This window comes from Rutidosis leptorrhynchoides, chromosome 5, assembly GCF_046630445.1.
Source record: "Rutidosis leptorrhynchoides isolate AG116_Rl617_1_P2 chromosome 5, CSIRO_AGI_Rlap_v1, whole genome shotgun sequence".
NCBI lineage: Eukaryota > Viridiplantae > Streptophyta > Magnoliopsida > Asterales > Asteraceae > Rutidosis > Rutidosis leptorrhynchoides.
The window spans coordinates 374,192,410-374,217,413 of NC_092337.1; the positions used below are offsets into that span (position 1 = coordinate 374,192,410).

At 35.2% G+C, this 25,004-nt stretch overlaps 1 protein-coding gene across 1 annotated transcript; it reads left to right on the plus strand.

Moving 5' to 3' along the window:
• The first annotated feature begins 9,573 nt into the window (after positions 1-9,573).
• Positions 9,574-10,931, plus strand: LOC139849745 (F-box/FBD/LRR-repeat protein At1g13570-like). Its single transcript, XM_071839371.1, has 4 exons — positions 9,574-10,111; positions 10,197-10,304; positions 10,399-10,557; positions 10,638-10,931. Exons 1-4 carry the CDS (start codon positions 9,863-9,865, stop codon positions 10,929-10,931), a joined length of 810 nt encoding a protein of 269 aa, XP_071695472.1. The 5' UTR covers positions 9,574-9,862.
• Positions 10,932-25,004: the final 14,073 nt, after the last annotated feature.

Sequence of the window (25,004 nt, forward strand, 5' to 3'; positions counted from 1 at the left end):
AGGTCTAAATGCTAGCAAGTACAAGACTGTGATTGAATTTTTGAAGCGTTCAAGGATATTTGCTGCGGTGTCAATGCCATGTACTGCTTACTATTCTCATCAGAGAGAATTCTGGGCTAACGCTAGAGTGGAAACTGTTGATAATAAGCCTGTGATAGTAAGTCGAGTATGTGATCAAGAGGTTAAGATATCTGAGTATACTATTCGGAACACGTTTTTGTTTGAGGATGATGAGAAAATGCCCAAGAGACTGTCGAAGACTAAGATTACTGGATGTGTGCTGAGATGTGAGTATGCTGGTGATATTACACGTGCTATGATCAAAAGAAGCGGATTCACTCCACCGTACAGATATCTGTCTTTAGTGATTGTTAAGTGTTTGAGTACGTTACAAGGCGGATTTGATGAGCTGAGTGAGATTTATCAGGGAATGTTTGCTGCCTTGATTCTGAAAGCTGATTTCAATTTTTCGGGTGTTATCGTTGATCTGTTGATGGAGAATGTTACGAGCCTACAATACTTGATTTATCCGAGGTTCCTGCAGATAATGATTAATGCTCAAACTATGGATCTGCCGAGATCAAAGAAGGACGTCATCAAGCTGAAACATATGACGGATCTTACGTTTAATCGATTAAATCAGAAGAAGAGTGCTAGTGATGGAAAGCTGGTGTGTCATCTTGCGAGGGAAGATTATCAATGTCCACCAGGCAAGAAGTGGAGGAATGAGAACAGTCTATCTGGTCATGAGCCTGATTTTGAGCTAGCAAACAGTGATGAAGAGGTTGATCAGCCGATGAATACTCAGGGTACAGGTGGTTCTGGTACTGGAGGTTTGGCTGATGAGCCCGTTGATGTTAATACTGGTACTGGTGAAGAAGCTCCTAGAGGTGAGAGGAGACGTCTGGTAGAAGATGAAGGTTCTCAGGTTTCTACAAAGATGAGACCGAGCAAGAGGTTTAAGTTGGTTTTGAAGAATCCAGGTGGTTCTGCTACAGGTGCTACACAAAGAACTGCACCTACTCAAGCACAAAGTCAACAACAGCAACAAAGTCAGCCACGGCAACAAACTCAACCGCAACATCAATCACCGCCAATTGTTCAACAATTGTCTCAAGAGACTGTGTCTACTCCAACTCCGGAGGCACCACATACAGGAGCAGAAGGAGGAGTTAGTTCATCTGCGCTTCAGAATCTGAATGATTTGTATGTTCAAGCTATGGCTGATAATCTGAGAATGAAGAAGGATATGGATGCGAAAGTGGAGGAGTTGAGAGAAGAGAATCGTGTAAAAACTGAGGATGTTACTAGGTTGAGAACTCAGGTTGATTTATTACAGAAGAAAGTTGGTGATCAATCATTGTTGTTAACTGCTGCAAAGAAAGAAGCTTCTGAAGCTAGAGAGGTGGCAGAGTCGGCTTTGACTAGGATTACTGCTTGGGAAGAGAAGTTTGATCTGGTTGAATTGCCAGAGGGAGAAACTGATGTTCAAATGGTGGTGGCTCCTGGTACTTCAAAAGAAACAGCACTGTCAGTAATTCCTTTACAAATTGATTATAGTTTTAGTGAATTCTTGTCTAAACAGGATGAGCTCAAGCATTCTGTTGTTTATGATGATTTAGAGGAGGGGGAGATCCCTCACAACTTCACCAGAGCTGAGCTGGACGAGCTGGTGCGTCTAGAGCAAGAAGAAGCTAAAGCTGCTGACGCACAATCCGATGATCCTCCATCAGAGGATGATTCTTTTGGCCCTGAGATTTCTAAGGATATCGATGATGGGGAAGTTGATGGTTTAATGGAAGATGTTACTTTTGAAGAATATCCTACGTATATGAATGATAGGAATGAAGATCTTCCTGGTTTTGAGGAGTTATTTAGAACAGATGATGAATTTTTGAATCGAAGGTGTAAAGAGAAAGAGAGAACTGAGGTTTTGCCTGAAGGGTTCTTGCCAGTCAAGTATAATGATGAGGTTGCTGCGAAGTTAGAAGCTGACTGGCGTGATATCTTAAGGATTCGAAAGTATTGTGAAAAACCGAAGCTTGAGCCAAAGTATTTGAAGATGATAAATTTGAGGAAAGGTGCGAAAGGAAGGATCTTGGCCTGGGCATACATTGAAGAATTCAACATGTTTGCAATTAAACGAGAGTTTGGAGTTGACTACATCAAACATGGTCATGAGTTCAAGTCACTGCCGTATTTTGAGCTTATGCAGATTGCCAGGTTAAAGATGTTGTATTGTGGAATGAACGATCGCTCATCATTGTTGGTTAAGAAAATTCGAATCGCGTACAATTCGAATAACTGGAAGGATTTTAGACCACAGTATCCGAGGATTAAGTACAGGGTTGATCCTATTAGTGGAGTATCTCGACAAATTTTGAAGTATAAGCCGGCAAAGACTATGAAGAAGGTTCCGTTAAGAAAATTGCCGCAGAATTGGAGTCAGAGATTTCGTTGGTGGTTTTATGATGATCGTTCCGAGGAAGCTGTGATTGTTTTAGATAAGCTGAAGGAAGATGATATCGATTGTATTCGTGTGTTGGATCCGATCTGGTTAAGGAACTGTACCGAAGCTGATATTTTTACTTTGTACTATAACCGTATGCTTTATCGTCGTGAAAACAGGGTACAGGCTGAACAGTATGTTAAAGTGGCTAAGCTGTGCTACTTGAACAACATGGTGATCGATCCGTATGATGACTGAAGACTTATGGAATAGAACTAGGTCTTAGGGGGAGTTTGTTGGTGCATAAATCCCGAGTTCTATTACGTTTATTGTTCTATTTGTTATGTACTTGATATTTCAGTCATATATGTACGTGGACATTTATACTTTGTGTTTATGATGCTTAGTATAATGTCGTGAATAGGTCAAGCAGTCGGTTGGCTGCTCAAGACCATCGACCGATGGTAGGGACCATCGGTCGAGGGACTGTCACCATCGGCCGAAGGTCCCCGACCACCGGCCGATGGTCACTGTATTTAGTATAAATACGGGTTTCGTGGTTTTGTGTTAGGTTACACACCATAAACCCTTAGGCCGTCGTATTACTTGCTGCTAATCGTCCCAAAACCCTTACCAACCGAATACACAGTCTTAGGCATCAATTCTATCAATTATTCATTGGTTAATTTGATCCCGTTAGTCTAATACGTATTCGACTCATTCTAATTAGTGTTTCCGCCATTAATCTAGATACAACGTATGATCTAAGGTCCGAATTACATCTTCATTATGGGAACAATACATTTGAAACAGAAAAAGTACGTCTCAGGTTCGGATCCCTCATTTGGACGTATTATTCTGTTTAAATATATCATATATTAATCTATACATCAAAATGAAAGAACGTTTTTATCGCAGACATCGTCCTCTTTAGTAATTTAACAGTCTTATAAAATAAGTTTTTTTTTCGTGTTATTATTATTATTATTTTTTTCTTTAGGTTTGCTATATGTTGTTTGACGTTGACGTAGTTGGTTTGGAGGTTGTGTCTTTGTTGTTATATATTCTTTAGGTATGTTTACAAAAAGATGAATAGAAAATAAACGATATTTGTGGTCTAGTGATTCATTCTTTTGCACTTGTGCAGTAGGATGGGGGTGGGGAGGTCTCAAGTTCGAGTCCCTCCCCTTAAAAATATTCACGGGATTTATTTCCTTAAAGCCGAATTGCTTCGGGGAAGGTTTAACGACCCGTATTCAGGACCCAGGTCTGACCACCTGCCCCTCGGGATGGTATAAGGTTCGGATCCCTGTAATGCGATTTTCTACCGAAAAGCGCGCGCGTGCGTCGCAAATGAGAGTATTCGATGCCAACAACTTGACTTTAAAAAAATATATTAAAAAGTTATGAGAAAACGAATACTCAGTTTGGACTTTTTATTTGTTTAAGAATATCACATATATGCTTTCCACGTGTTCTTTTAATAACCTGCATAATTACACGTGTTGTTCCCCTGTCCTAATTTCACTTTCTTTCTTTTTACACTCACGAGTACAATTACCGCCAAACTCATTTTCTTTCATTTGTACCTAATTAAATAGTATAAAATCACCATTGCGTTTCAACCATTACTCGCAGGATTTTAGGCTGCCAAATGCGATTTCAAAGGTATTGTCTGATATTTTTACAGGATTAGGATTTTGAAAATTACTGTGATAAAACGAGGTTATGTAAGTGAACGTAATTTATCTTTTCATCATCAATTTATTTATTCCAGCTGTTATCAAATACGGAGTACAATATTTTTGATGTATTATAACAATATTAGAGTTGATGTTCTCAACAACTGTAAACCTGGACTAAAATGCATTTATTTGTTTAACCTAATTGCTATTCATGCGGATTTGATTTTTGCATAAATATGATGTTGAGAAAAGCGACACCGAATTATAGTAAACCGTTCGTAATAATTGAAATAGCGACAATAATAGGACACCGAGATTTAACGTGGAAAACCCCAATAGGGTAAAAATCACGGGCAAGGAAAGAAACGTTTCACTAATAAGAATAATAGGAATTACACTTTTTCTCTAATTATAAGGATAAGTATCAATCTTTATATCTCTTGTAATTAGGACCAAATCTCTATTTATCTATTAGAATACAAGATTGAAGAATGAATATGGGATAAAGAATAATCTTGCAAGAAGGCCTATTTATACTAAAACAAGATGGGGTTGGTGAATTGTGAATGCATTTACTTGTTAGGTGAAATATGAAAGTAGTTAAATTTGCCTCCTCAAATTGTAGGCTCCTAACTTACGTATACAACTTCATATTCTTGTTTGACTAGTGTGCCACCTTCTAGACTATTATTATTTCAACAATCTCCCACTTGAAGATTTGATTGAAGTTCAATCAATCTTCACACGATAATCATTCCTTGCCAATAATGTTGCTTACGTCTCTGCTAGGCCGCATGAGGAACGGCACCACATAAACTTGTCACGGTTGATTGACTTTGTTAGAAAATCAGCCACATTATTATCAGTATGAATTTTCTGCACATCCACGGTTCCTTCTTCCACTTTTTCACGAATGAAGTGATACTAAACTCGTATATGCTTTGTCTTTGAATGAAATGCCGGATTTCTTGCAAGATGCAAGGCACTCTGATTGTCATAAAATAGAGTGATATTCTCTTGTTTGTGCTCGAGTTCCTCCTACAACATCTTCAACCATACCGCCTCTTTAGCAGCTTGAGTAGCTGCAACATATTTTGCTTCTATTATTGATGTGGCCACAACTGACTGTAGTTTTGAAACCCAACTTACTGTTCCACCACAAAGTTTGACAACATATGCGGTGGTCGATTTACTTTTATCGATATCACCCGCATAATCTGAATCAACATACCTTTGACAATAAATTTTGGTTCCCCATAACATAAGGCAACATCCGAGGTACCCTTAATATATCTTAGGATCCTCTTTACCGCATTTCAATGCTCTTTACCAGGATTCGCCATGTACCAACTAACTACTCCCACTGCATGTGCAATGTCTGGTCTTGTACATATCATTGCGAACATTAAACTTTCCACTGCTGATGCATACGGTACTCGAGACATCTCCTTCCTCTCGTCTTCACTGCCAGGACACATAACGGAGGATAACTTGAGATTAGTATGAAGTGGGGTTGAGATTGGCTTACTATCTTGCATATTGAAACGCTCCAAGATTTTCCTCAAATAATTCTTTTGAGAAAGCTAGATCTTCCTATTATCTCTGTCTCGGTGAATTTGCATCCCTAGAATCGTGTTTGCGGCACCCAAGTCTTTCATTTCAAACTCCCTAGTCACTTGAACCTTCAGGTTATTAATACGATCTTTGTTGGGGCATGCAACCAACATGTCGTCTACATATAACAGCAAAATGACAAATCATTGTCCCCAAACCTCTTGAAATATGCACAAGGGTCTGCATAAAGTCTGTTATATTCAAGGCTCATTATGAAAAAATCAAATCTCTTGTACCAGCATCTCGGCGCTTGTTTGAGACCGTATAGAGATTTCTTTAACCTGCAAACCAAGTTCTCTTTTTCTTGCAGTTCAAACCCTTCTGGTTGAAGCATGTAAATTTCTTTTTCAAGGTTTCGATGAAGAAATGCAGTTTTCACATCTAGCTGCTCTAGAAGCAAATCAAATGTAGCACACATCGCTAGAACTACTCGAACTGTTGTAAGTCGAACCACAGGAGAAAATATTTCATTAAAGTCTGTACATTCTTTCTGAGCATATCCTTTAACCACCAGTCTTGCACGATACCGCTCCACTTGATCATCGTCGTTTCGCTTGATCTTATACACCCATTTATTTCCAATAGGTTTTCTACCTTTCGGCAATGGCAAAAGTTCCCATGTTTTATTTTTATGTAGAGCTTCAATTTCTTCCTGCATAGCTGTCATCCTGTCATCCACTAAGATGCATCTGAATGATTCAGTGCCTCGCGAAGAGTTGTTGGCTCTCCTTCCTCTGTTAGAAGACAATATGCAACATTGCTTTTCATAATATAATCCAAGTGCCACCATGGATGTTTCCGTTGCCGATTAGAAGTACGGGTCGTTGGAGCTTCATAAGCGACTACTTGATTTTCCTCGTGCTCTGGTATTGCTTCAGAAGAATCTTTATAAAGTTCATTTCCAACCTGTATCGATGTAATTTCTTTTGAAGTGCTAACATCTTCAAGATCTTTGTCTTCTGTAAAGACAGCATCTCTGCTGATGACTACTTTGTGGGCAGTGAGGTCCCACAAGCGATACCCCTTAACTCCATTAGCATACCCCAAGAACAAACACTTTCTGGACTTCGAATCTAACTTTATCGTTTCTTGAGAATTGTACATTGCGTACACAGGACTTCCAAATACATGAAGGTCAGAATAATCAACTGATTTTCCAGTCCACATCTCCGTCGGCGATTTCAACTCAATTGCAGTCGACGGTGACCGATTTATTACGTAACAGGCAGTACTTACTGCTTCTGCCCAGAATGATTTCTCCAAGCTTGCAGTTGTCAACATCGCCCTTGTTCTATCTAACAAGGTGTTCATCCGCTCTGCCACTCCATTTTGTTGAGGAGCTTTTGATACCTTCTTATTTACAGAACTTATCACATTCATCACCAGTGTATTCTCCTCCATTATCTATCCTCAAACACTTGATCTTTTTACCAGATTTAAGTTCAACCCGCGCTTTGTAAACTTTAAAAACTTCAAACACATCTGCCTTCCTCTTGATTGGGTACACCCAACATATCCTAGTGTAAACATCAATAAATGATACAAAATACTTTGCGCCTCTTAGGGATTGAACTGGTGCTTGCCACACATCGGAGTGAACCAATTCTAGAACCAATTTACTTCCAGAATTTGATGTGCTAAACTTCAGGCGATGCTGCTGATTACACAATGCTCACAGAATGGTAGCGATACCTTTGTAAGACCAGGAATAAGATTTCTTTCAACAAGAATCTTCATACCTTGTTCAGACATGTGTCCAAGCTTTTGATGCCATGTTATAGCAGCTTTATCACTTGAACTATTCGAAGCAATGGATGCTTCCGCTTCCCGTACCGCCTTTCAGAATGTATAAATTAGCATCCACCTTTTCTCTTTTCATAAGTACAACTGCGCCTTTCATGATTTTCATGATCTTGTCTTGTATCTCCATCTTACAACCAAGATCATCTAATTGTCCTAAAGACAATAACTTCTTCTTCAAACCCTCCACGTGTCGTACACCTTGAATAGTACGAATTGTACCATCATGCATCTTCAAAACGATATCTCCAAATATAATGATCTTTAGTTCATGATCATTACAACTGTATACAGATCCTCCTGATATACGCTCATATTGTTTTGAACCATTCTCTTCTAGGGTTCATGTGAAAAGTAGCTCCTGAGTCAAATAACCAGACATCAACAAATGTCTTTCTACCTTCATTTGCTACCACTGCTTCACTAATCAAAGCAGTCCCATTCTGAAATGCTTGCGATATTTCCTTGAGGATTAGAGTTATTTAAACTCCGACAATCCTTCTTTAGATGACCTTTCTTGCCACAATTGTAGCATGTATAGGTCTTCTTCTTTCTAGACTTCGATTTACCATGATTGTGACTCCCACTTGGGCCATGTTCCGTTGATCTCCCTCCTGACACCACCAAGGCCTCCACTTGTCGTGAACCGGCCTATACGTCCCCCTTATTATTACGCCGATTTTCTTCTTCTAGAACAGCAGCAACATCATCATAGACTAGATACTCCGAGGGAACATTATTGGTTAACTTAATAATGAGTTGATCATACGAGTCAGGTAGACTCTGAAGTAGAAGTTCAGCACGTTCTTTTAGCTCTATATTATAACTCAATGAAGCGAGTTGAGAAAATAGAGTATTTAAGCTATTAATGTGTTCATTCATTGAAGTGGATTCACTCATGCGTAAAGCATAGAGTTTCTTTTTTAGGAATATCTTGTTGTGGAGTGATTTGGTCTTATACAATTTTACGATGTGATCCCAAATCTCTTTTGCCGTCTTCTTTTCATTAATACTAGATAAAACGCCATCTTCCAGTGCCAGATGAAGATTTGCGATAGCCTAGCCGTCTATCTCTTCCCATTTTTCACATCAGTGACTTCGGCGGCCCGTACACTGATGGCCGCCAAACACTTATCCTTTCTCAGGATAGCTTTCATCTTTAGTTTCCATAACCAGAAGTTACTCCTGTTGAACTTTTCAATTTCAAATATCGTAGACAATGCTATAATCATAATCTTCTTTTCGACAATACTATTTTTCCGAGAAATAGTACTCGGGAACTTTTATCGAGTGAAAATAATCTTACTTATTTTCTGATGTGGACGATCCACTCTTGTGGCAACCACAGCGCATACGATAAGTAGATTAATACACACTAGATATTAGACCTTAGCTCTTGATACCAATTGTTGAGAAAAGCGACACCGAATTATAGCAAACCGCTCTTAATAATTGAAATAGCGACAATAATAAAACACCGAGATTTAACGTGGAAAACCCAATAGGGTAAAAACCACGGGCGAGGAAAGAAACGTTTCACTAATAATAATAATAATAGGAATTACACTTTCTCTTTAATTACAAGATAAGTATCAATCTTTATATCTCTTGTAATTAGGAGATTAGTACTCACGAACTCTCTATTTATCTATTAGAATACAAGATTGAAGAATGAATATGGGATAAAGAATAAGCTTGCAAGAAGGCCTATTTATACTAAAACAAGATGGGGTTGGTGAATTGTGAATGCATTTACTTGTTAGGTGAAATATGCAAGTAGTCAAATTTGCCTTCTCAAATTGTAGGATCCAAACTTACGTATTCAACTTCATATTCTTGTTTGACTAGTGTGCCACCTTCTAGACTAGTATTATTTCAACATATGAAACCTCGACTGAAATGCATATATGTGTTCAAATTAAACTTTGTTTATGTTGAATTGTTTTTTTAATATATAAACTCTAAGACTGAAATGCAGTTATGTTGAATTAACTTTTGCAGTTTTAATTAAAATATGTCCCGACAACAACCTTTTGCGTTGAGAGTTTGAGGTTTGTCTGTAGATAGACTCAGCACTCTTCCTCTAAATATAATTGAAACCATCCTATGTCTTGTACCTTTTCGAGAGGCTGTCAGGACATGTGTTCTCTCTAAAAATTGGAGGTACAATTGGACTAAAATCCCCAAAGTTGTGTTTGATTTCGATACTCTTCTTCGAGTTGTATACCAAATTCTGCTACAGCACCAATGTCCCATAGTAGAGTTTTCGGTTTGCATACATGAGGATGACACATATGTTGAAGTGGACCAAGTTATGCCTTATTTGTCGAGAATGAACACCGTTAAGAAACTTCGTTTGGGTAATTTTCGTAGGATACCTTTAGATGTCTTCTTGATGAAACAATTAACTGACCTATATCTTCACGAGTGTTATATGTTACAACAACAGACATTCAATGGTTTTAGTAACGTTACTACTTTAACGTTAAATGAAGTATTCATCTATAAGAAAACGCTTATACATGTTCTATCCAAGTGTCCATTACTGAAAACCCTTAATCTTGTAAGTTCTCAATTTCTAAAATATTTAAAATCCTATATGGGATCTCATCCCACACCTGAATATTACTTATTATAAGTTTCTGCAGCTTCAAGAACCTCAACATATTCAAAGTGACGACAATTCCAGCCTTATTGAGCTCTTTGAATGTTTACCTTTGATTGAAAATTTGACTATTTGCCTATGGGCTTTTGAGGTAATATGATTCTTCACTTGGCTATTTACCTTTGAATTATTATTATACTCTTTATTTATTATGGTTGATGTTTGTTTTCGCCCTATTTTACAAGTGTTTTGATGAGCTTCCAAGAGAGCTTCCAACCTCATTACAAAACCTCAAATACATGTGCTTATACCATGTTTTTTTGGGCGGAGACAATGAGTATACGATGCCTATTCTTGCTTTTTTTTCCAGATCTTCTCCAAACTTGGAGAAAATCAAGCTACGCGTAAGGAACGATAATTTATCTTTTATTATTTTTTTTTTCATGTTAAAATGCACTGACACGGGAAATGCTCCTTTCTGCAGATATCTACATTAAAAAAGATTATAATATATCCTGATTTGTTAGAGCCAGACTCACATGCAGATGAAGAATCGGGTGTAAGTGAAGATTATTCAGATATACAGTTGAAAAATCTGAATGAGTTAGAAATTGAAAATCTTGGTAGCAAGAAGGTTGAGTTGCAGTTTGTGAAGCTTATGTTGTTGATGTCACCTGTGTTGAAGACATTAAAGATATTTCTTAACGAAGAAGTTGCAGAGGATAAAGAATTGGAGGTGTTAAACATTTTGCTAAGTTGTCCACATACATATGTTTGAATGCAGGCCGTGCAGATGCAATTGGTTTGGTATGACTTCAGACGAAAATGTTGACTACTACTTGTTTTCCTGTAAATTGCCTTTTGATCTTTTAAGCCATATATATGCAATTGGTTTGTTACTTAAAACTTTTGCGTTTTAGCATTAAGATATCTTTTCTAATTTTCATTGGCTACCTTTGTCTTCCATCTCAGTCATCAGAATTAGTATGCTCCTGTATGTCCTCAAATCATTAACATTGATTGGTTTTTTAAGAGTTCCAAATTGAAAGGACCCGTCCTAATCCATCCGGACGAAGTCCATATCGATTATAAATGATTCACAACGGTTGATTACATCGCGAGGTACTTGACCTCTATATAATACATTTTACAAACATTGCATTCGTTTTGAAAAGACAATCTTTCATTACATCTAAAGTTGACAGACTTGCATACCATTTCATACTATATCTAATTATAATTATCTTAATAATAATCTTGATGAACTCGACGACTCGAATGCAACGTCTTTTGAAATATGTCATGAATGACTCCAAGTAATATCTTTAAAGTGAGCAATTGCACAGCGGAAGATTTCGATCATACCTGAGAATAAACATGCTTTAAAGTGTCAACCAAAAGGTTGGTGAGTTCATTAGTTTAACATAAATAATTATTTCCATCATTTTAATAGACCACAAGATTTCATATTTCCATTTCTCATAAACATACGTCCCGTGCATAGAGACAAAAATATCATTCATATGGATTGAACACCTGGTAACCGACATTCACAATATGTATATAAGAATATCCCCATCATTCCGGGATCCTCCTTCGGACATGATATAAATTTCGAAGTACTAAAGCATCCGGTACTTTGGATGGGGCTTGTTGGGCCCGATAGATCTATCTTTAGAGTTCGCGTCAATTAGGGTGTCTGTTCCCTAATTCTTAGATTACCAGACTAAAAAGGGGCATATTCGGTTTAATAATCCAGTCATAGAATGTAGTTTCGATTACTTGTGTCTATTTCGTAAAACATTTATAAAAGCAGCGCATGTATTCTCAGCCCAAAAATATAAAGGGTAAAAAGGCAAATGAAACTCACCTAATGTATTTTGTAGTAAAAATACATATAACGACAATGTTCAATTGTAGGGTTGGCCTCGGATTCACGAACCTATATTATTTGTATATTTGTATATAAATTAAAACAGATACTCATAATCAAACAAGTGTATACATATTGTTTTATGTTTTAATATTAATATCTTTATATTTATAATTTTATTAATACTTACCTTGCATTATGATATTTAATTCTGTATTTAATTAAGATTATTGGTTAAAACGAAAATTTATGTAGTATTAGTATATATATACATATATATATATATATATATATATATATATATATATATATATATATATATATATATATATATATATATATATATATATATATATATATATATATATATATATATATAGTTTTGTAACATTATCAATTGTGGTAATACTAGTTTAAGTATAATAATAATTCTGATAATAGTAATTTTAATAAAAATGGTAATTTTACTAAAATTTGATAAAGTAAAAAATCATAGTTTTGGCAAAAATAGTATTTTTAATAGTAATGGTAAGTTTAAGTAATAACTATTGTTTTAATAGAAATTTTTAATGTTCGTTTAGTTAATAATGCTAAAGGGTATTCCAAATATTCTAATTTTAATGATAATGATACTTAATATCCTTAGTTATAATAATAACTATACTTATGATTAAGGATGTTAAGATTAATGATGATTATAATTTGTATATTAATACTATTGATACAAAATGATCATACCTGGTACTAATTTTAATGATAATAATAATAAATTGATAATGAAACTACCTTTAAAGTCTCAAAAAAATAACAAACCACCCAAGCTGGGACTCGAACCCGCGACCTCTCGCACATACACAACACCCCATAACCATCTGCACCATTCTGTGTTTCTGTTTAATATATCGACTCATACCCATATAACCCGTTTCTTCCATAACTTGGCCAAATCCTTCGGCCCAACAACAACCCAAGCCCAACATCGTTAAACCTAATACGAATCAGGAACTGGTGGCCCAAATTTAATAAGTTTTCTGATTTATAACCGGTACTAGAACTCGTCCCTATCTAAACCTTTACAGCTCATCTTGCCATTATCAAATCATCATTATCTTCACTTAAGGGAAACATTAACGTACGGCAGTAGTTGCAGACAGGAGTGTTTGGTTTCGGTTAATTAGGAACAAATAAAAGTAAAGCAAGTGCAACAGCAAAAACCAATCGAAAGTTCTTGCTGCAAACCGAACCAGAAAAATAGGAAACGAAGTGGGTTTTGTGTTTCAAATAGGAATAAAAGACAACAAGAAATAAACTCGATGGTGGTGCGGTTGCTTGTAACAAAAAAAATAAGAATACAAGAAACACGATAACGGTATGGGGTTCTTGGTGGGTTATGGTGATGGTAACCCATTAGATTTTGGTGTAGGTCAAGTTAACTCGAATAAAGCTATGGATCCTGGAATTGTTTAGTTCGATAACCAGGAGAAGAAGAAAACTCATTGTGTTGATGATGTTATGGTAGTGATGAAGTTCACGAAGAGGGTAGAGAGAGAGATAGTGGTAGAGAGAGAAAGGTGACGGGATTATGGTGGTTTTGAATGGTGGTTTAGTCCGACGACATTAGCAGCTACAAACAATAGGTGTAGCAGTGGTGTTGTAGGAGTTGCAGGGTTTTACGGTGGTGCAATATGGTTTTGTTTCACGATTAAGTTTAAGTGAGAGAGGAAAGAGATTGAGGTGGTATGGTGGTGACCAGTGGTTGCAGCGGTGGAAGAAGTTCAAAGATGTCCTCGTTGGTGATGGTACACACATGAACATGGAATGGCTAAGGGTGGCTCGATGATGGGTTTTGATTTGATGAGGGTAGAGGTGGCCGGTGATGTAGTTCTAATGGCGATATGGGTTTAATCAAAGTGATGGTGGTGGATTATGGTGTATACGGTGGTGGTATGGTGATTTATGGCGGATGTTTGCTTCGGTTGTGGTGGTCATGTGATGGTGTTGGAGTGGTCAGAGTTCACAAAAAAATTTAAGAAGGAAGAAGGTCTTTGTTTTTTTTTTTTTTTTTTTTTTTGTATCTAAGTTTCAATGATATGCAAATGTTTATCAAATATAAGAAAAATAAAAGAAACATGTAAATGAGAAGTCTTCAATCAGTGCAACAACTTATTATATTTTAATAATAATAACTTGATCAAGTGATATGAAAGAAAAGGAATCACACGTATAATTGCAATTGAAAGCTGTCATCCAATAATGTTTCTTCTACCGACAGTTTTAATCGGATATCATATCGTGTCCAATGCTAAACAGTTAACGAATAAAGGTGTTCCTAAAAATCCCAAACTTTTAGATTAAATATATTTAATTATTTCACTCATTAACTGTTTGAAACCTGATAAAAAAGGTTCAATAAATATTTATTTTCTGTTCCAATTTATAGGTACGAAGTACTAATATTTAATCCTAAAAAGGTAAAAATATTTTTGACAAGTTTAAAATCTTCGTAATCAATTTACAGTCCAACTTTTATTTCAATCCTTCATGAACATGTACAATATCTATATTAAAACTAACAAAACGTCAACCGAGTGTTACTGACGTCTACTAATTAAGCTCGAAATCATTCATTTTCCATTTACTCTCTCTCTAAATAAAATCAGTTTTAAATAACAAGTTTTATCACATAAATATATATTATATATTTTTAAACAAATTGATTTAATATTATTTTATATTTACAAGTAATATTTATATACATAATTATATATATCATATATTTATAAATATAGTTTTCATTACATCGCATATTATTTTACATATTTAATTCTAACAGTTTAATCATATATTATTTCAATAATATCTATATTCATCTATTTATATAGTTGTTCGTGAATCGTCGGGAATAGTCGAAGGGTAATTGATTACATGAACACAGTTCAAAGTTTTTGAAACATCAACATTACAGACTTTGCTTATCGTATCGAAATCCAATAAGATTCAAGTTTAAATTTGATCGGAAATTCCCGGGTCATCACAGTACCTACCCGTTAAAGAAATTTCGTCCCGAAATTTGAGTGAGGTCATCATGGCTAACAATAAATATGTTTTTCGGACGAATATGAGCTGATAAATAGAGTTTTATCATTATTGATTAATATTAAATAAAACGATCCGATTATTGTAAAGCGTACGAGTGAAGTTATCGCAAAAGAGTGAAATGAGAAAGACAAGTTTCATCATAACTTTTGACTAGTCATGGTTGAATTTAGAAAATGAGGTGCATCTTAACTTTTGACGTTGCCTTGGTTGAATTCCGGAATTCAAGGGATTTAGAGAAAATCTTCGAAATCTAAAAGATTTGATTCTTCGGCGAGTAAGGAAATTAAGATCTCTATAACTAAATACAGTGATCTGCCTTGATTACTCTGTCTGATATTTTCACTATAAATTAAGCTCTTCCGTTCCATTATTCTCACCATTCCTATACTTTCTTTCTCAGTTCATATATCCAAAAGATTATAATAATGCTTAATCCGGTTTTGATCCTTGTCCTCATCCTTATTATCGCAACAATTATTCTTCTTTTCCAACTTCCACCAGAGGAATCTGCTTACTTCTACTTTGCCCTTGGGGTTATAGTACTTATAATTCTCCCGTGTCTTTATGTTACGATAAACATTGATATACACAGTTTGTAATTTAGGTGTTGTTATCGGGCTTTATATCTTTCCTTATATTTCAATGTCCCTAAATCTGTTTTCTATAATTATTGTCATCCACAGTTAATACTCCTTCCTCTTTGCTGCGATTTATACTCCAATTTCTATTTCTTTTGGAGTTTTGTCCCTTCGTTTCTTCTTTTTACGATTGGACACCTCTTGTAATGGTCCAGAATTCGTAAGTATGGAGTTTCGAATGAATGTAATGTTCTAAACAAGAAAGAACATAATAACACGATTTGATTTGTCAAATTACCAGAGTCACTGAGAATAGAACTATCAAGAATATATTTTCTTGATATGTTCATAAGTTATTCAGAATGAAAGAGTTATGTAACATGTCACATGGTGACGTTATAATCTGTGAATCACCATGTTCCATTTAGAAACTCAGCATGACTTACTGTAATATAATCACGTTGATCAAGTGTCATTATATTATACTAACTCATGCATCAGTTCCCAACATTACTTCAATAACATTCATATTTTTAAGCTTGAAAGTTTACAGAATATAGAAACTAACAGTTTCTATATGATGTAACACTGATATCAGGAAGAGATTAATAATTTCAGATAAGAATAGTTATGAAAATATCTTCAGAAATATGGAGGATATTTATAATGAAAGCTACGATGATATCTTGGAATTTCTAATATCAATGGATGATGAAGAAGATTTATCCGTAAGGGTTTAGAGTAAGGAGCAAAATATTCTCTAAAGACTTCAGCAGGCATTAAATCTTTTGGATTCTTTGAAGTCAAACTTATTCTTTGTGATTTGTCCACGGTTTCCTTCATAGTTTCGCATAATTCGCTTTTCGGTACTAAATTTTCTATTAAATGTTTCCAATATAATGATACACAGGAAGCACGAAGAGGTATATAATTTCGGACGAGAATATTTATGAAAATATCCTCAGAAATATCGAAGATATTGATGATGATATTTTGAAATTTCTAAGTTCGATGGTTGATGGAGAAAGATTTTCCGCAAGATTTTTAACATGACATCGGAGTAAGATATTCTTTGAAGGTTTCATCGGATCCAGAATTACCTGGATTCTTTGAATATAGGGTATGGTCCTTGTATTTATCCTTGGTCTCCTTCGTAGTTAGCTCAATCCGTTTTTCAGTTCCAACTTTTCTGAGCTTTACCAACATACTATTCTTTATCATCAACTTCCGATGATCAAGGTCGTTTACGGTTGTCTACGGTTTCTGCTGCTTCATTCAGCTTTTTCAACATTCAGAGTATTAATTTGTAGACTGAGTGCTTTTCAGAATTTCAGAATGAAAGATCATAATTCTAAGAGATAAATGTTATACATATAACTGTTGATGTAGATATGCTGTGAGTTTTCAAAGTACTGATTACTGATTCCCGGTAATTGGGATGGCAGTTCTCGTTACAATATGCGGATGAGTATATGATAGGGTTTCTATGAATAAATATAATGATTTATCAGAGAGATTTAAGCCAAGAAGCAACGAGTTTGCTGGTATGTTTGCTGGTAATATGGAGGAATATAAAAGGTTCCCTGATAATAATAAAAGAGCACGCATTTATATCAAGGTTATAATAAGGTTGTTTCGAACGAAAAGTCGAAGTTGACTTGCTGGAGCTGTGACAAAACTGGCTATCACGAACAGCAGATGCAAAATTATTTTCGGTAATAATAACGCTAAAGGAATTAGCACAGCTACATGTTAAACGTTTACTCAGGTTCTGAGTGTTTTAAGGTGCATAACTATATGCATCAATCTTTTCTCCCGTAAATGAAGTGCGGTTGGTTCATCCTCTCGATTGAGGTGTTTTCAAGAATCATGAAAGGTTTGAACGCAGAATGTAATCGTGAAGATACAAATGATGTTTAAGACAAAATCAAGTGGCAACTTGAAGAATTGTTTAGTTTCATATGTTATAATCAATATTTTAATTTATTTTAATTGTCCAATGTTATTAGTCCACAGTCGATAGTCCACAGTTGACAGTCCAATAATTCATATATATTTTAATATATAATATTCGAATTAATTAATACGTGTCGTGACCCGTATACGTCTCAGACTCGATCACAACTCAAACTATATATATTATTGTAGAATCAACCTCAACTCTGTATAGAGAACTCGATCATTACTGCATATAGAGTGTCTATGGTGATTCCAAATAATATATATAGATATGATATGTCAAAACCTTGTATACGTGTCCCGATATTTAAAGTGCGTAAAATAAATAACAGAAAATTAAATAAAGATAAATAAAGTGCGTAAAGTAAATAACAGAAACTAAATGACGATAAATAAAATTGCGAGAATGTAAATTGTGATAATTAAATTACGATAAATAAAATGTAATCAGTTAGCTAGGAACAGTTAGCTGGAAACAGTTAGCGTGGATTCTTAACAAAATTTTTCATAGTTAATTTGTTTGTTTCTAACAAATTTTATTCCGTCAAATGTTTTCTTCATTATGCCACTTGTTGGATTCTGATAGGTCAAAATCCAAATATGAAATTTGAATGGAAATGCTTATTCTGTGGTGAACGGATTTATATATCGGTGGATGTAAGTAGGATAGTATATGACTGTTGAAACAGATTCGAAGAACGTACAATATAACTTGTTAATGTGAAATTTAAATATTCCTCGGGTATTACCTACCCGTTAAAATATTTTCACCATTAACAGTTTGTACAAGAGAATTTTTAATTACAATCTTTATGAAAACATATATACATATATATTTTCTTCAGATGTATTCATGGATTTAATAAGTCAATATGATATTAAACTCATTTGGGTTACAATTAGAACTAGAGTACATAATCTCTAAAACATTAGAGGTTACATAACCATCATGTCGAACGAAGATAAATGATGTAGAACGTCATGTAGAACGATGATTATACTCGAGGTACATAATGAGATGTTGAGGCATGGATTGTTGATGGTACTGGTGCTGTTATTAATGGTACTATTGGTGTCGGTGATGTTGCTGAAGCTGGTACGTTTTGCACCATATTTTCCAAATTAATTACACGAGCGCGAAGTTCGTTGACTTCTTCTATTATTCCGGATGATTGTCGGTTCGGATGAGCTGATGAATAAGGTTCAGAATTGTCGATATAATATAGTCTTGTCGAGTTACCCTGGAAATGAGACTAAAAATGGTGTCTCAAACAGGTTCGCCGGTAAACACTTCAGGTTCATTGTCAAGAGGTGAATTTGGTTGGTGGAAGGGATTGTCTTCTGCGCGTTTCTATTAATTATGTTGACTACGAACCCATCAGATGAATTGGGGATGGATGATTGATTGATTCATTCTGGTGACACCGCTTCAGAGCTTAGGTGAATATCTATGTCGGAATAGTTATCAGAATAACTATCCGAATAGCTATCGAAGTCTAAGGGACTCGAACTGGTTAAGAGATTCATCTCGTACGATCAGATGAAGGATTTTCGATAAGAAATAGATTATAGGTTGTAGATTAGTACCCTGCAATACATAATTTACATATGCATATATATTACTAAAATCCCATAAGTTACAGAGGAATCTACGGAAGCTGTCAGGCAAAGGTAACAATAACAGATACGCTAAGATATGAATTTTGTCTATACACTATTCATGCAGTCAATGCATTAAAATGTGTCCAGACTAAGAATGATAAACAAATAATTCCCTAAGAAGGATAATCAGGTAATTTTCGACACGAAATGATAAGCAAAACTTTTGACATACAGACACGGTCGAAGTCCAGACTCACTAATGCATTCTAACGACTTATCAGTTAGACAAACTAATGCAGACCTGGTTCGCTAAGACCACCGCTCTGATACCAACTGAAAGGACCCGTCCTAATCCATCCGGACGAAGTCCATATCGATTATAAACGATTCACAACAGTTGATTACTGTAGTGACCCGAACTTTTCCATGTTTATATATATTAATTGAGATTGATATTTACATGATTAAATGTTTCCAACATGTTAAGCAATCAAACTTGTTAAGACTTGATTAATTGAAATATGTTTCATATAGACAATTGACCACCCAAGTTGACCGGTGATTCACGAACGTTAAAACTTGTAAAAGCTATATGATGACATATATATGGATATATATATATAGTTAACATGATACTATGATAAGTAAACATATCATAAAGTATATTAACAATGAACTACATATGTAAAAACAAGACTACTAACTTAATGATTTTTAAACGAGACATATATGTAACGATTATCGTTGTAAAGACATTTAATGTATATATATCATATTAAGAGATATTCATACATGATAATATCATGATAATATAATAATTTAAAATCTCATTTGATATTATAAACATTGGGTTAACAACATTTAACAAGATCGTTAACCTAAAGGTTTCAAAACAACACTTACATGTAACGACTAACGATGACTTAACGACTCAGTTAAAATGTATATACATGTAGTGTTTTAATATGTATTTATACACTTTTGAAAGACTTCAATACACTTATAAAAATACTTCTACTTAACAAAAATGCTTACAATTACATCCTCATTCAGTTTCATCAACAATTCTACTCGTATGCACCCGTATTCGTACTCGTACAATACACAGCTTTTAGATGTATGTACTATTGGTATATACACTCCAATTATCAGCTCTTAGCAGCCCATGTGAGTCACCTAACACATGTGGGAACCATCATTTGGCAACTAGCATGAAATATCTCATAAAATTACAAAAATATGAGTAATCATTCATGACTTATTTACATGAAAACAAAATTACATATCCTTTATATCTAATCATACACCAACGACCAAAAACACCTACAAATACTTTCATTCTTCAATTTTCTTCATCTAATTGATCTCTCTCAAGTTCTATCTTCAAGTTCTAAGTGTTCTTCATATATTCTACAAGTTCTAGTTACATAAAATCAAGAATACTTTCAAGTTTGCTAGCTCACTTCCAATCTTGTAAGGTGATCATCCAACCTCAAGAAATCTTTGTTTCTTATAGTAGGTTATCATTCTAATATAAGGTAATAATCATATTCAAACTTTGGTTCAATTTCTATAACTATAACAATCTTATTTCAAGTGATGATCTTACTTGAACTTGTTTTCGTGTCATGATTCTGCTTCAAGAACTTCGAGCCATCTAAGGATTCGTTGAAGCTAGATCCATTTTTCTCTTTTCCAGTAGGTTTATCCAAGGAACTTAAGGTAGTAATGATGTTCATAACATCATTCGATTCATACATATAAAGCTATCTTATTCGAAGGTTTAAACTTGTAATCACTAGAACATAGTTTAGTTAATTCTAAACTTGTTCGCAAACAAAAGTTAATCCTTCTAACTTGACTTTTAAAATCAACTAAACACATGTTCTATATCTATATGATATGCTAACTTAATGATTTAAAACCTGGAAACACGAAAAACACCGTAAAACCGGATTTACGCCGTCGTAGTAACACCGCGGGCTGTTTTGGGTTAGTTAATTAAAAACTATGATAAACTTTGATTTAAAAGTTGTTATTCTGAGAAAATGATTTTTATTATGAACATGAAACTATATCCAAAAATTATGGTTAAACTCAAAGTGGAAGTAGGTTTTCTAAAATGGTCATCTAGACGTCGTTCTTTCGACTGAAATGACTACCTTTACAAAAACGACTTGTAACTTATTTTTCCGACTATAAACCTATACTTTTTCTGTTTAGATTCATAAAATAGAGTTCAATATGAAACCATAGCAATTTGATTCACTCAAAATGGATTTAAAATGAAGAAGTTATGGGTAAAACAAGATTGGATAATTTTTCTCATTTTAGCTACGTGAAAATTGGTAACAAATCTATTCCAACCATAACTTAATCAACTTGTATTATATATTATGTAATCTTGAGATACCATAGACACGTATACAATGTTTCGACCTATCATGTCGACACATATATATATATTTCGGAACAACCATAGACACTCTATATGTGAATGTTGGAGTTAGCTATACATATTTGTTGTAACATATTTGTATTGGTAACCATTATGTAATGGTCGTGTGTAAACAGGATATTTTAGATTATCATTATTTGATAATCTACGTAAAGCTTTTTAAACCTTTATTGATGAAATAAAGGTTATGGTTTGTTTTAAAATGAATGCAGTCTTTGAAAAGCGTCTCATATAGTGGTCAAAACCTCGCAACGAAATCAATTAATATGGAACGTTTTTAATCAATAAGAACGGGACATTTCAGTTGGTATCCGAGCGTTGGTCTTAGAGAACCAGAATTTTGCATTAGTGTGTCTTATCGAGTTTTTTAGGATGCATTAGTGAGTCTGGACTTCGACCGTGTTTACTTGAAAAATGATTGCTTAACAAATTTTGTTGGAAACTATATATTTTTAACATGTGAATATTATGTGATATATTAATCTCTTAACGCGTTTGATATTATGTGATAGATGTCTACCTCTAGAACAAGTCCCATTGACTCACCTAATAATAATGAAGAGTCAGATGTAAATTGGAATGATTCGTGGACTGATTCACAAGTTCCCGAAGAGGAACCGGAAGAAGAGTCGGAACCGGAAGAAGAAGCGGAACCGGAAGAAGAATCGGAACCGGATGAAGAAATAGAACAGGTGGGGGAAATAATAAAACGGTTAAGTAAAAGAAAATCCTCAACCAACCGACCAAGGTTAATTATGGTCAATGGTGTTTCCGCCAAGGAAGCAAAATATTGGGAGGATTACCAATTCTCCGATGAATCGGATTCCGACGAGAATTCCGATGATGTTATAGAAATTACCCCAATTGAATTTAAAAAGGCAAAAGAAAATAATAAGAGAAAGGGCATAAAAATAGAGAAATCTAATTCCAACCCCGATGAACTTTATATGTATCGTCAACCCCCGAAGCCCTTAAGTTGTAACAATGACCCGGGAACCTCTAAACCACCAGGTTTTTCTAAACCATTGTGGATAACGACGGCTCGTATTAGGGGAACATCATATATCCCTAGAAACTTGGCAAAACGAACCAAAACCGAAGAAGAAGAAACAAGCGAGTCGGAATAAGATAGTTGTATTCGTGTGGTGTAATATAAGTAATATAGTGTGCTTATGCTTTATGATATATGTAAAAATTGCTTGTATTAATAAGTATTTTTTTTTATGAATCTAACTCTTGTCTATTTTACAGTATAAAAACACAAAATGGATAGACAACCTAATATTTTAAGAGACCTACCCGGAGACATGATTGATGAAATCTTGTCTAGAGTCGGTCAGAATTCTTCGGCACAACTATTTAAGGCGAGATCAGTTTGTAAGACATTCGAAGAACGTTCCAAGAATGCCTTGGTTTATAAAAGGCTTTCGTTCGAAAGATGGGGGATATCACATTGGGAAATCCATAAGTTACGATGTGTTTACTTTGACGCATATATTGCGGGGAACCCAAATGCTATTTTACGCAATGGGTTAAGAAATTATTTTGACTCAATATATCCGAATATTGGACTTCGTGATTTAGAAAAAGCGGCTAACATGCAACATAAAGAAGCATGTTATGCTTACGGATTAGTAATGTTCGCTTCTCACCAAAGTGAGAACAAGAACATCGGGCTACAACTATTAAACAAAACGTTCCCACAAGTGACGGAGTCGGTAATTGGGGTAAGAAATGAGGTTTTTAGATTGTTACGGGACTGTTGGACATTACGTAACCCTCGTCCCTTTGACGACGTTACAACACGCTGTCTTATCAACAACCATAACGCTTATGTTCCACAAGACCAAGGATGGGAAGTAATCCTAGTAAAACCAGAATGCATGACTTGTTTCTGGACGTATGAATTACGTGTCTTTATTGCCTTTGCTGAACGACTTGTGTACTAGCTAGAATTATCTTCACAACCATCTTGTATCAAATTTATTGTGTGCTATATTTCATGCTATATGTAAAATAAGCGGTATTGTAAGTTTGTAAAATATTGTGTAAAAGTTTGAACGCGAAATATTATTATAATCAGTTTTTCATATAGAATTGTAGTAGTTGAATTGTATATTAGCTACTAAGTATGAACTTAACGGGTAGGTACTACCCGAATTTAAACTTATAAAACGCTAATATGAAGAAAAATCTTTTATAAACGAGTTCATATTATGCTACGAAATACTATTAACTACTCTTAATATTCTGTATGATTAACTTGTTCCATTTGACTATTTTGAAGGAAATGGCACCGACTACTCGACACACCGTGAATATGAATGAAGAGGAATTCCGTACTTTTCTAGCTTCAAACATAGCCGCAGTACAGGCTGCGCTACATACCAACAATAACCTTGGATCTAGTAGTACAGGAAATCGTGTAGGATGCACCTACAAAGAATTCACTGCCTGCAAACCTTTGGAATTTGATGGAACCGAAGGACCGATCGGATTGAAACGGTGGACCGAGAAGGTCGAATCGGTGTTTGCCATAAGTAAGTGTACTGAAGAGGACAAAGTGAAGTACGCTACACATACCTTCACAGGTTCTGCGTTAACATGGTGGAATACCTATCTAGAGCAAGTGGGACAAGACGATGCGTACGCACTACCGTGGTCAGCATTCAAGCACTTGATGAACGAGAAGTACCGTCCCAGAACCGAGGTCAATAAGCTCAAGACAGAACTTAGAGGGTTACGAACCCAAGGATTTGATATTACCACGTACGAAAGACGATTCACAGAATTGTGCCTATTGTGTCCGGGAGCATTCGAAGATGAGGAAGAGAAGATCGACGCGTTTGTGAAAGGATTACCGGAAAGAATCCAAGAAGATATAAGTTCACACGAGCCCGCCTCCATACAACAGGCATGTAGAATGGCTCACAAACTAGTGAACCAGATTGAAGAAAGAATTAAAGAACAGACTGCTGAAGAGGCCAATGTGAAGCAAGTCAAAAGAAAGTGGGAGGAAAACGGTGATAAGAATCACCAATACAACAACAACAGCAATTACAACAATAATCGCAACAATTATCCCAACAATCGCAACATCAATCGCAACTACAACAAACGGCCCAACAACAACAACAACAACAACAAAAACATCAACTACAACAATCATCCCAACAACAATAATAACCGCAACAACAACAACAATTAGAAGCAGCTATGCCCAAGGTGTGAAAAGTATCACTCGGGGTTCTGCACCAAATTTTGCAACAAGTGTAAAAGAAA

Coding starts and splice junctions, on each gene's coding strand:
- LOC139849745 (XM_071839371.1), top strand. CDS start 9,863: ATGCCTTATTTGTCGAGAATGAACACCGTTAAGAAACTTCGTTTGGGT. Junction 10,305..10,398: donor TTTGCCTATGGGCTTTTGAG/GTAATATGATTC, acceptor CTATTTTACAAG/TGTTTTGATGAGCTTCCAAG. Junction 10,558..10,637: donor TGGAGAAAATCAAGCTACGC/GTAAGGAACGAT, acceptor TCCTTTCTGCAG/ATATCTACATTAAAAAAGAT.